Source organism: Phoxinus phoxinus (assembly GCF_949152265.1).
Source record: "Phoxinus phoxinus genome assembly, chromosome: 7".
In the NCBI taxonomy this organism is placed as follows: domain Eukaryota; kingdom Metazoa; phylum Chordata; class Actinopteri; order Cypriniformes; family Leuciscidae; genus Phoxinus; species Phoxinus phoxinus.
In genome coordinates, this window is record NC_136882.1 from 28533035 (window position 1) to 28546598 (window position 13564).

Sequence of the window (13564 nt, forward strand, 5' to 3'; positions counted from 1 at the left end):
AATAACTGCTGTTAAATATTTACTTTTAATATGCAGATCAATGCTGTACATTTTAAAGTTTATTTAATGTTGTAAAGTATATGAAGGTTTAATAAATAAATTGTGTTATTTTAACATGCTTTCCATACTTGTGTTCAGTGTTTCTCGGCTTCTGTTTGGAAAATTTAACAAGGCTTGTTATAGGAAATGAAAGTAGGTCTTCACTCTTCACCCAACAGGCACTTCTTAGGGAAATGTGGTCATGTGTGAGTCATGCGCCAAATCACATAAAGTTTGGTTTGTAACAACAAATGTTGTTTTTCTTTATTATTGTTATTATTATATGACGTGATGCTCATAGAGTCGGAGGTAAGTGTTAAACAAAGTCCAGACAGCTAGCCTTCAGATGCATGACTCATTTTACTCACACATTTATGCAACTTAGCTACACTTTAAACAAACAATGTATTAAGAAACTATTCAAGGGAAATCAAAGGGATTATGAGTAAATCCTTATAATGGAATTGCTGTCTGGGGCGGAAAAGTGTTACGATGGTATTCACGGAAACCGAAGCCTACATTAATTTAGTTATGATTTCATGATTACGGTGTAGAACCTCTTCATTTTGTGCAGATAGTAGTTAGTTCGTTGCATTATAAAAATTAGCAATATTTGTGCATATGTGTAATCTATGCCTGCATGCACAAATTATAAGATTATACACTAAGTAGCATTTGTTTCCAAAGGGAGGGATTCAAATGGCACTGACAAACACACTCAGACAAAAGATCAGGTCACTAGGGCAATACCCTAAGGTACAAAAGCAAAAAGGTACATCTTTGTACCTTATTTATACCTGTAAATGGAACACTTAAAAGTATGTATTCCTTAAGTGTATATTGGTAACTTTTAGCTTTTGTACCTTAGTGTACAACCCCAGTGACAGCTTTGTACCTTTTTTTCTGAGAGTGAATGTTCATGGAAACTTAGTGTTTTACATTATTGTCAACATAACATTTGCTTACAAAAATAAAATAGTTTTACATGTTCAAAAAGCCTCAGTGTAGCCTACTAATGATGACTAAACAAAAACAAGAAGTTTCAGTTTTTTGATAATGATCTGCGCTGCCCTCGAACGTGCAAGTGAAGTGTGTGTGTGTGTGTGTGTGTGTGTGTGTGTCTGTGTGTGTTCAACAAAGGGGTGGGGGGAATATAAAGCTCACTGTCATTTCTCTGAAAGTTCAGAATTTCCTAAACTCCGGAACAGACTGTTTCTACCTGGAGTTTCATTGTCAGATATGAAACTCCACTCCTGGCCAGGGGCCCTGTGTGGTTTGGCCCTTCTGGCATTCCTGTGTCATTGTGCAACCGCTGTGGAGAGACACTATTACATTGCAGCTGTTAATATTAACTGGGACTACACATCTGCCGGACAGCAAAGGTATGAAAAATAACATTATTTGCTGGGGTTCAAATTGATTCTTATATTTTTCTAAGCAGGTATATTAATTGATTGTCTTTTATTTGTTCGGTTCTTGTATTTCAGAGATAAAGTAACTCACTGTTGTAAAACTGTATCAAATAATTACATATCTGTGCTGAGTTTGTTATCTGACAAGAAGTAGCATTCAAACTAAATATTTTTAAATATCAATTTTATATGCAAGGCAAACAAGGACAAGTGACAAATACATTTTTAAATCAAATACAAAAAAAGAAAATGTCTATTTTAGGTTTGTTTTGTATTTCATATACAAATTCATGTGAGCAATATATTTATTGTTGTTGTACACAGGACTGGACCATCGTATAAAAAAGTAGTATACAGGGAGTACAATGAGGGATTCACACAGCCTAAAACACATCCCTTGTCTTCAGGTACCTTGTTTTCGAACACTTATTGACTTTGTTTCAACATTAAAATCCATTTATTAGGTATTAATGCATGAAAATACATGCTTATGCATTAGTCATTTAAACTCCTTATGATTATGATTTTGATTATGATTGTTCAAAACGAATGCTCTAGGGTTACTTGGGCCTACATTACACGGACAAGAGGGCGACACGATCATTGTCACGTTCAAGAACATGGCTGATCATCCCTGCAGCATCCACCCACACGGCATTGCTTACGAGAAGCAGTCAGAGGGTGTGTGTTCTGATGTGTTTGTGGCAACAGTATGATTGACGCAATAGTCTTGTAATGAACAGCACGTTAGTAACAAATAGACATGGCGCTATGAAATAATAGAGATCATACATTTCAAGAGGAATGTTGTTTAAAGGACATTATGGATTATTTCAGTAGATAGTTAGACTTCATTTAGTTGAGTAAACACCTTGAGCAACACGAACATCTGTGTTTGATTTCTTTGGAAATAGGATACAAATTAACCACAGGCTTGTACCTAAGTCCAAAGCATTGAGTCATAAATAAATATTTACCTATACAATATCTCCATTTTTTTTTTCTAAAAGTACAATTTGTTAAGCAAGATACATGGTTTAGTTTCATTCATTTATACATCATCATTAGTTTCATTCATATCATCATTAGTTTAATTTGTGTATGATGAAGCTGCATCCTTTTTCCACCACTAATGTTTCCATATAGGATCTTCATACTTTGACAACACGTCACTTCTTGAGAAAAAGGATGACATCATTCTCCCCGGCCAAGAGCACACATACTATTGGGAGGTGACGTCTGAGGTGACCCCAACAGCTGCGGACCCCCCATGCCTCACCTACACATACCTTTCCCATTATGACATTGTCAAGGACTACAATACAGGGTTAATAGGCACAATGCTGATCTGCAAGAAAGGTATGTGAGAGAAAAATGTGATGTTTATTATGTTTATGACATTTGTGTTTAGATGGGTTAAGAGTAAGAGTAAGACTTTATCTTTTTCCTTTTAACCACTAAATCTCAACACATTTACTAAATAGCTATGCTGTTATTTCCTTGACTGGTAAATATATTCCATCTGAGCAGTTATGAGATTAAATTATCCTTTTTTCTAATTATATATACTTTTTTCTCATTATAGTGATCTGTAAATGTATTTTATGTTAGATATTATTAATATTTGCCTATTTTTTAATGGGGGACTTGTGGACACAATTCATTTAGATTTGTACAATACACTTCTTTTTTTAATTTTATTTAAGTGAAAAGCTCTATAGTGAAACTCTTAGGACAAGATGCTCCCTTTAGAATTGGGGCAGATAGCTGCTATATTTTAAATAAGATTTAAAATAGAAACGTTGATTTACTGTCAATTGTAGTATACTATAGGTAAAACCCCTGTGAAACCAATAATGGAATACTCTAGTAATAATTTTACTAATAATAGGCCTAATACTATTGCTACCATTTTACTGTAAAATAAAAAATAGCATTTGATAATAATAATAATTTTATTTTACAGAACAACAATTTCTTAAATCCATACTTAATGTCTTAATTTCTTTGCTTTCAAATGTTAAACCAGAGATTTAATTTTGGCATAATTCTATTTTCATTGCCCATGAATCCTTGCAGACCTATTATGGATTTTAAATGGTGATTTTTGTAGAAACCAAATCATTCAGGCTACATTCACACTGTCAGTCTTAAGGATTGACAACCGCATTTACTTACTGATCATGTGCATCTCGAAATGTATGAACGTGTAAGTCGGGTTTATCTGTCAAATCTTCATTAACCAAACACAGCAGCTTTTATAGAGTAGAACACCAAACTAGCATGAGCCCCATTGGAGAACAGTGTGTATTGGGATCTAAAACCTTCAGATATCACACAGCTCTGATCTCTGTCACTGCAAGTTATCGTAACCACCACATAAGAAACCCCCAACATACTGAAAAGACGCAAGTTTATGCAACTGAGCGGCTCTCTCGCACTGACGTGACAGACAACTAGTTGAAAGTCCTGAAAATGTATGGGAGTTCGGATATAGAATGTGGCCTCAATCAGAATATTAACAAACGTCTTCATTTATTTCTGTTAATAATTTAATACATTGCATGATGTATATCAATCCTGTAGGCTACATGCTGAACTCATTTTCAAATGTTACAGAACAATGCAGACTAGTGTTTTTAAGGGGGACATCTTTCCCCAGCGTATCATTTTGACTTTCCCAGAAATTATACAACTATAAACAGCTCTGTTTGTTTAGAAGAATATGTCCTTGTCCCACAGGCACCCTAGACAGCTCCGGAAATCAGATTCATTTCCATCAGGAGGCTGTGCTGTTGTTCGGAGTGTTTGATGAGAGCAAGAGCTGGTACAGCACCGGGGACCCTCCGCGGGCACAGGATGTCAAATACACTATAAATGGCTACACAAATGGCTCTGTACCAGGTTGGTTTGATGCATTTCACACATAGAAAGTTCATTTCTGCAAATCTACTTACGCGAACTTCTTGTCGTCCTCCAGATCTGGACATCTGTGCTCACTCCAAAGTCAGCTGGCACCTGCTGGGAATGAGCTCTGTGCCAGAGCTCTTCTCTGTACACTTCAATGGGCAAGTCCTTCTGCATGATGGGCACAAAACCTCAGCTGTTGGCATCATTAGTGGAACTGGCACTAGTGCCAGTATGACTGGTGTCCACCCCGGCCGCTGGCTCTTTTCCTCTCACATTAGCAGGCACTTGGAAGGTAAGACCTGCCAGACAAACCACAAAACATGAATTATTCATTAAAAACACTAACATATACAGACTCTATTTCATAGCTTTGTAGAATAACTATTAATTCTGACAGCTTGTACTTTATAAAAGTGATTACAGTGCCATACACTGTAAATGTGATGTCATATTTGCAGCTGGCTTGCATGGATATCTAAATATCAGGACGTGTGATGAGTACACAGCACCAAAAAGACGACTTACTATCCAGCAGAAACAAGAAAGCCAAGAGTGGACTTACTATATAGCAGCAGAAGAGATCATTTGGGATTATGCTCCAAATATGCCAGACAACATTGATGGGTATGTGTGCGTTGTGATTCATCAACAGGACATGCTCTTGTGTGAGCTCCATTCTAATGTTTTTTTCTCACTTTATTCCACTCAGGGATTTCCGGATAAAATATTTAAAGCAGGGGTCTCAGCGGATAGGTAAAAAATACAAAAAAGCTGTGTTTACCCAGTATAAAGATAGCACGTTTAAAGAGAGAGCGGAAGACAAGCAGAGAAAGAAGGAGCTTGGGATTCTCGGGCCAGTGATAAGAGCCCAAATCAGAGATGTCATAAAGGTACAGCTTCTCACATAATCACAGCTCTAATCATTATTATAGTATTTTATTTTGTGATTAAAGGTAAACAGAATAATATTTCCAATGTTTCTGGTCAGGATGCATGATGATTGTGATGTTGTTTCTATAGATTGTCTTTAAAAACAAAGCATCACGCCCGTACAGTATCTATCCTCATGGACTGACCATTGATAAAGCAGCAGAAGGAGCCAGTTATCCTGAGGGAGGTTCGTATAATATCTATGAATCTGCACATAGGACACTATCTAACATTAGGAGATGTTCTGATATCTCTAATTTAGGGTTGCACAATTCATTGAAATAAAATTAAAATAGCGATATGGCTTAATGTGATTATCAAATCGCGAAGGCTGCAATTTAATTCAATAAATAGATGAGTTGCTTGTTTCAGAGGTAAGTGCACCACGCCACTGTGCTCATGATCTGGTTTTTGCTTCAGTGAAGCACACGAAAAAAAAGGAGTAGATAACAAAAACAGTCTTTATTAAATCCAAACAGAAATCTCAGGAGATCGCAGGAGGAAACAATAACAACCATGTATAACACTGATGATACCAGGCAATAAACTGAACAAAACAGGAAATACAGAGAAGCAAACAAGGGAGATAAATGATTCACAGGTGTAATTAATCAGAAACCAAGAAAATTACCAAGGAATAAAACCACAGGAAATCAGGAAACATGGAAAACCAAACTAAAACACGATGAAACTAAACAAAACTGTGACTCAGAGCAGCTCAGTTCATTTACTGTGAATTGAGCTGCCCCGATACACTGAAAACAGTTATCACGCGTGTACCGTAAATGAACAGTGCCGCACTTCACTCTGAAACAAACAATGCATATTTATTTAAATCACAGCCTTTAATAATAGTCTGTTTTCCCCATATCACGCAGCTCTAATCTATAAACGTCTTTATCCATGGTGAAGATACCTGTAAAATCGTAAAATAAAAGCTTAAGTGTGACTGAACCGAGAAAAGTTATTTAAACAAACCTGCTGTTTATTTGAAAGGGAACCAGACACATGGCATTCAGCCAGGAGAGACCTACACCTATACATGGAGTGTGTCTGAGGAAGATGTACCAATGGACAGTGACCCCAGATGTCTGACCAGGATGTACCACAGTGCAGTGGACATTCCTCGAGACATTGCTTCTGGTCTTGTGGGTCCTCTTCTCATCTGTAAGAGCCAGTCTCTCACCAAAAAGAATATACAGGTAAGTGCTTTCTGTTTTTGCGAAATATTAGGTCACTGAATCAGAGTCAGATGCTCAAATAATTCAAATGAACCCATTCTATATAATGGCTCTATATAAGGCATAGGAGCACCTTGTATGGGAAGACTGTTCCAAACAGTAGGCAGCAAAGTAAGTAACTAATTTTTTTGCCTAAAATACATATAGGGCAACATTGTGTGTACCATTTACAGATAAGGCGATATCAGAATGTGGTGATAAATACAGCAACTTATATATAAAAAAAAAATAGGTCTATCTATAAGTTGTATATAATATATGTATGGCGGTTTGTTTGTGCATAGAGTTCCACATTGTTCACTTAGTGACAAGCTAACATCAAATGTGAGTAATAGTTTTTGGAGTTGCTGCTTGAGTGTTTTGAAGTTATGAGGCTCTATTATGGTTAACATGCTAAGTAAGATGGTCGCAAAGCAGCTCACTCGAAAGCAATTCTTCTCTTTTTCAGCTAAAAGCCGACAAAGAACAGCATGCCATGTTTACAGTTTTTGATGAGAACAAGAGCTGGTACCATGATGAAAACATTAACACATACTGCAGTGACCCCAAAAGAGTTAAAAGAGATGATCCAGAGTTTTACATATCAAATGTTATGCACAGTGAGTGATTTTCTGATGTAATCATGTCAGTGTTGTTGATTCATACATGGTATGATAATGTATTTATTGCATCAACTCTTACAGCAATCAATGGTTATGTTTATGAAAGTGGCCAAGAACTGGGATTTTGTCATGGTGAAATTGTGACCTGGCATGTGTCGAATGTTGGTGATCAAGATTATATCCAGACTGCCACTTTTTATGGCCATACATTTGAGCTAAAAAACAGAGAAGAGGATATACTCAGTCTGTTTCCCATGACTGGCGAAACTATCTCTATGAACATGGTTAATATAGGTGAGTATCCAAATTATTTATAATTTTTATTTTAAGATTTAAATATTGACTATACACATTCTCCACATTCATATATGACACTCTCCACTTTATAGGTATTTGGCTTTTAGCATCACTGAACTCTCATGATTCCACTAAAGGCATGAGGTTGAAATTCAAGGACCTTGAATGCTTCAGAGATTATGTAATGGAATATGATTATGAGTCAGAGAAATTCACTGTATGGAAACCTGTGTCCATCACTGACATCAAAAAAGAGGAACCAAAACCAGTAAACCCTGGCATGGTTGACGAGGATACTGAAAACTATGCAGACTTCTTAGGCTTGAGGACATTCAAAAACTTAACAGATGAAGTTGAGCAAATCGATTTTTCATTTCTAGATCAAGATGATGGTTTATTGCCGAATGTTGAGGCACAAAGTCCTGCCAACTTAACAGATGAAGTTGAGCAAATCGATGTTTCAATGCTAGATCAAGATGATGGTTTATTGCCGATTGTTGAGGCACAAAGTCCTGCCAACTTAACAGATGAAGTTGAGCAAATCGATGTTTCAATGCTAGATCAAGATGATGGTTTATTGCCGATTGTTGTGGCACAAAGTCCGGCCAACTTAACAGATGAAGTTGAGCAAATCGATGTTTCAATGCTAGATCAAGATGATGGTTTATTGCCGATTGTTGAGGCACAAAGTCCTGCCAACTTAACAGATGAAGTTGAGCAAATCGATGTTTCAATGCTAGATCAAGATGATGGTTTATTGCCGACTGTTGAGGCACAAAGTCCGGCCAACTTAACAGATGAAGTTGAGCAAATCGATTTTTCAATGCTAGATCAAGATGATGGTTTATTGCCGACTGTTGAGGCACAAAGTCCGGCCAACTTAACAGATGAAGTTGAGCAAATCGATGTTTCAATGCTAGATCAAGTTGATGGTTTATTGCCGACTGTTGAGGCACAAAGTCCTGCCAATTTAGCAGATGAAGTTGAACAAATCGATTTTTCAATGCTAGATCAAGATGATGGTTTATTGCCGACTGTTGTGGTACAAAGTCCGGCCAACTTAACAGATGAAGTTGAGCAAATTGGCCTTTCAATGCCAGATCATGATGATGATTTATTGGCGACTGTTGAGGCAAAAAGCCCGGAGTTGGACAAATCACACAATGTTACTTTAGGAACTTTCAATCAAACTCAGACTCATGGTTTATCAGCTGAGGCGGCTGGTTTGGACAAGATACAATCTTCATATAAAGTCTTGAATAAGAGCACAGAAGACCCATTGCTAGACATGGTGAGCATTTTTGATTCCAATTCAGCGGAGATAACAAACAATGAAACAGACAGTATTATCTCACATTTTCCGGTTGTAGAATTGGTTCGCAGTCTACCAACAAAGCCAGTGAATGAAACGGAAAGTGTCTTAGTAAACAAAACAGTTATTCAAGAAGAGCTAAACGCTAAAAATAGCACTGACGTAGCAGATGGTGACCGGGATAGTTCGGGTCACGTCTTCGTATACAACGTGGCTAGTCCTGACTCTCTGTCCAATATCTCAGAGACACAAGTTGAGGAGAATTTTGTGCTTCTGGACAGTGATTATCCCTTGGAGATTTCAACAGATTTTACGACTAGGTTGGAATATGATGTCTCACTATTGGAAACACTAGAGGACATTGGTGAACTAACTGAAAACACAACAAGGATTCTGGAACTCAACAGCACAAAAGGGAATAACACCAGTGAGATGTTTTTGCAGATAAATTCTGAAACTGAGAGCATTTTTGATCTCAATTTGTCTTCGCCTTTGAGTAACAGCACCTCACCGAGCAATGAGTCTGAATCTTCAAATGAAATCTTGTCTGACTTCAGCCTCCACCTTGAACCTACAATATCAGAGAACATAACATCATCCACTAATGATTCAATGCAATCTCACAGTGAAATTTCAAGGAATGCATCACAGTTCTTACCTTTAGACAGTAAAGAGAATACATCCTTTTATCTTGGCCCTTTCAATGTTTCACCAATGAAGAACAGCTCAGAAAGCGAAAGTGAAGAGGAAGTGGTCATCTATCTGAAGAACAACCACAGCGAGGCCATACTCACATCTCACATCGACCCAAAAGAAGAGCACTGGGGTTATGAAGGCAAACACGAACTTGTTCATATGGAGATCCCAGATCACATGAAAAAATACATAACAGACACAGCAAATTCAAGTAAGCCAAAGAGTGAAAAGAAAAAAAAAGTAGTTCACCAAAGGATAAAGCCGAGAAAGGGACATGGCATGAAGACAAAGAAAAGGAAAGAGTATAAGCCACAGCCACGTTCTGCTTTTTCTCCAAGGGGTCTTTCTCCAAGAGGTTTTGGACCTTCTGTGTTGAGCCCAAGGGGAACCAGGCCTGTCGCGAGCGAGGACGACTTGATGGGGAAGGCCATCGTCATAGGAGTGCCAAGACGGGATTTCAATGATTATGATTTATATGTTCCAAAACAAGAGCAGGAAACAGATTTTGATGGTATGTTTGATCCCCCAGAAGAATATGAATATGTAGAGTACAAAGACCCTTATAGCAAAACGGCAGATGTTCAAAGCCCAGGTCTTGATACAACATCCCAGCATTTCTTAAAAATGGCTGGAGACAAGAATACCAGGACTTATTTCATCTCAGTTGAAGAGGAAGAATGGGATTATGCTGGTTATGGGCAGAGGTACTGTCAGCATCATGCATTTCAAATAATAATACATTTTGCATTTCTAGAAATAAAAACAAAGAGTGTAATTCATTTGTGAAATTACTTTGTTTTATGTTTCCAAAGGCGGCATGATAAAACATCTCAAAACGAGAGGCCCACAGCTTTCAAAAAAGTGGTGTTCAGAAAGTACCTGGACAGCACCTTTAGTATCCGAGACATCCGAGGGGAAATGGATGAACACCTGGGGATTCTGGGTCCAGTTATTAAAGCTGAAGTTGATCAGACTGTTCTGGTACATCATTAAATATCTGAACATGCTTGTGCAGAAATGAGAATTGGAAGCAAAACGAAATAAACATGAATAATTACATTCCTGTTTTCTGTGCTAGGTATTTTTCAGGAACCGTGCCAGCCGTCCTTACTCTTTGCATGCAAAAGGAGTAAAATACTTAAAACAAATGGAAGGCCTGAGTTATGATGACCAATCACCATACTGGTACAAACAGGACGATGCAGTTCAACCCAACAGCACCTTTACCTACATGTGGACTATAGATTCCAAATCTGGACCTCAACATAATGAATCTGACTGTCGAACATGGGCCTACTACTCTGCAGTGAATCCTGTAAGCATGAATGTTCCTTCATATTCCTTCAAGGAGCAAGCACTTTACCCAAGATTGCTCCAGGGAGCTATCCATTTAATGAATTCACTGTAAGTTAATTTGGATAAAAACGAGTGCAAAATAACTGAATTACTTTCTTGCATAGGAGAGAGATATGAACTCTGGGCTGATTGGGCCGCTTCTGGTGTGTAGGAAGGGTACACTGGCTAAAAAGCCTGTGGACAGAAGAGAGTTTGTCCTGCTCTTTATGACGTTTGATGAGAATAAGAGCTGGTACTACGAGGAGAATAGGGAGAGGATTGAAAGGAAAAACAGAAGAGCAATCATGGATCCAAAATTTCATGATAATTTAAAGTTTGACGGTAAGAAACTTTCAGCTATTTTTTTGTGCTGCATTTTTTTTTATGGGAGATTTTTTTTTACCGTCAGTAAAACGTACATTTTTTTTAACATAAAATTACTTAGTATTTTACATTTTGTTTCATCAGCTATCAATGGAATTATCTACAGTCTCAAAGGACTTAGAATGTACACAAATCAGCTAGTGAAGTGGCATCTGATCAACATGGGCTCTCCCAAAGACCTCCACAGTGTCCATTTCCATGGTCAAACATTCATAAATAAGGAATTAAAGGACCACCGTCAGGGTGTTTACCCACTTTTACCAGGTTTGTAGTGGTGTTAGAAGATATCCACTTGCCTAGATAAAAAAAGCCATTCACACTCAGCCCCCATCATTTAGGTGGATTTGCCACATTGGAAATGCTGCCGTCAAAGCCTGGTCTCTGGCAGCTGGAGTCTGAAGTTGGACTTTCACAGCAGAGAGGAATGCAGACCTTATTCCTCGTGTTAGATAACGGTATGAGTTAGAAATATAGTAATTTATCATGCTGATCTTATTACAGGAAAACAACAGGTTCTGTCAGATCTTAAAATCGTATCTGGTCTGTTTTGCAGTCTGTGATCACCCTCTTGGTCTCATCTCTGGAACTGTGCAAGATGAACACATAACTGCATCTGACTATAGAGGTAAGATCTGAAAGCATAGCTTTTTATGTACTATAGTCATGGTTGGTCACACTATTAACACATTTACCTCTGTGTTTAAGGACCATGGTTTCCTCATTTGGCCAGACTACAAAATACAGGGAAATACAATGCATGGAGTACAACAAAGACAGGACAGTATATTCAGGTAACCACTCATAATGGTGTGTAGACAATTAGACCATAAATAAAGAAATGCTAATGACTAGTTACTTAAGGTGGCTGTATCCTGATTTCCAGGTGGACTTTCAGAGGCCGGTAGCGATTAGTAAAGTTGTCACACAGGGAGCCAAGCATTACTTTGTACAAAATTTTGTGCTGAACTACACCATTTCCTACACTACAGACAAAAAGAAGTGGTTCTTCTACAAGGGAGACAGTGATACTCTCAGAAAGGCAAGTGACTTTCTGTGTGGTTATACACCAAATGTACATATCAGCTAACTAGCCTGTTCACACTAAACACATTTTTCCATTCCACTTCGCTGCTTTTTAGTTGTTTTTCTATGTAAAAACATAGAAAACACTAGAGCAGGGACGGTCCTGGAGGGCCTTGGAGTCACTGCAATAGACTGATGCTTTTTTAGCACCACATTTTTAAGATGCTGTGTCAAGTTAATCATTTAAACGCATCTCAATACCCATGTTCTTTTTCATTCCACTAATCTAATCTGAATGTGTTCTGTGTGAAAGGAACGGCCCATAGGATGTGAGCAATAAACCTTGTTTTTCAATGCCGACAGACTATTGAAGGGAACAGTGATGCTTACAATATGAAGGAGAATATATTTTTCCCACCGCTGATTGGTCGATACGTGAGGCTGCATCCTTCACATTCTTACAACTACCCAACTGTCCGTTTGGAGTACTTTGGTTGTGAGCTTGATGGTATGGATGAAAATCAAACAGATTTTGTTTCCCTATATGGTTCAGATATATTATACCAAACCTCCTCATTGTGTTGGCAGGTTGTTCTCTGCCTTTGGGAATGGAAAGTGCCCTCATTGAAGATACTCAAATCACTGCCAGTTCTGTGGCCTCCAGTTGGTACTCTGGACAGTGGCATCCTTGGTATGCACGCTTAAATAAGCAAGGGACCGTCAATGCATGGCAAGCCAAGGTAGCTAAGACATACCTTATAAATTAAACCTTTAATGGTACTGTTACATTGCAAACCAACCTCAAGCCTCACTAAACTGTTGCAATTTACAGAACAATGACATTCAGCCATGGATCCAAGTGGAACTCAAGGATATAACGAAAATAACTGGGATTGTAACACAGGGGGCCAAAACGTTAAGAAATGAGATGTTTGTGACAGCATATACTCTGGAGTACAGTGAAGATGGAAAAATATGGACAAAGTACACAGATGATGATGATTATGAACAAAAGGTAAGCAACCTCACTTTTTAGGATTACGTTTGTGGAAAAAACAACAGTGTTTTATGTCTTCAGAATGACAGTGACTTCTTTTATTTCCAGACATTTCAAGGCAACACAGATAACAATGGCCAAGTAAAGAACTACATCTACCCACCAATATTTTCCAGATTCATCCGAATTATTCCAAAACGATGGCAGAATTGCATTACTATGAGGATTGAGCTGCTTGGTTGTGGTTTTAAATAAACACTTGCACTATCTTTCACTAATATGACAACACATGTTTTTTTATATATATCTATATAATTTGTGTGTTAGAATTAATTGTATTATGCTAAAACTCTGAATAAATTAATGGAGAATTTCCCCAAAAGTGA

At 37.8% G+C, this 13564-nt stretch overlaps 1 protein-coding gene across 1 annotated transcript; it reads left to right on the forward strand.

Annotated features, from left to right (window-relative positions):
• Positions 1 to 1236: 1236 nt before the first annotated feature.
• Positions 1237 to 13564, forward strand: f5 (coagulation factor V). The gene is made up of 25 exons (XM_079618349.1): positions 1237 to 1421; positions 1776 to 1858; positions 2010 to 2132; positions 2598 to 2810; positions 4194 to 4355; positions 4432 to 4653; positions 4820 to 4985; positions 5071 to 5251; positions 5382 to 5478; positions 6288 to 6493; positions 6981 to 7131; positions 7216 to 7428; positions 7524 to 10143; positions 10252 to 10420; positions 10518 to 10754; positions 10900 to 11116; positions 11243 to 11422; positions 11497 to 11613; positions 11712 to 11783; positions 11864 to 11949; positions 12042 to 12197; positions 12545 to 12689; positions 12770 to 12921; positions 13014 to 13196; positions 13287 to 13564. Exons 1-25 carry the CDS (start codon positions 1279 to 1281, stop codon positions 13431 to 13433), a joined length of 6441 nt encoding a protein of 2146 aa, XP_079474475.1. The 5' UTR covers positions 1237 to 1278; the 3' UTR covers positions 13434 to 13564.

Bases quoted from the DNA above. Each gene is read 5' to 3' on its own strand.
- f5 (XM_079618349.1), top strand. From the start codon at position 1,279: ATGAAACTCCACTCCTGGCCAGGGGCCCTGTGTGGTTTGGCCCTTCTG. The intron at 1,859-2,009 runs GTACCTTGTTTT...CGAATGCTCTAG, and splicing joins AACACATCCCTTGTCTTCAG to GGTTACTTGGGCCTACATTA. The intron at 5,252-5,381 runs GTACAGCTTCTC...TTGTTTCTATAG, and splicing joins AAATCAGAGATGTCATAAAG to ATTGTCTTTAAAAACAAAGC.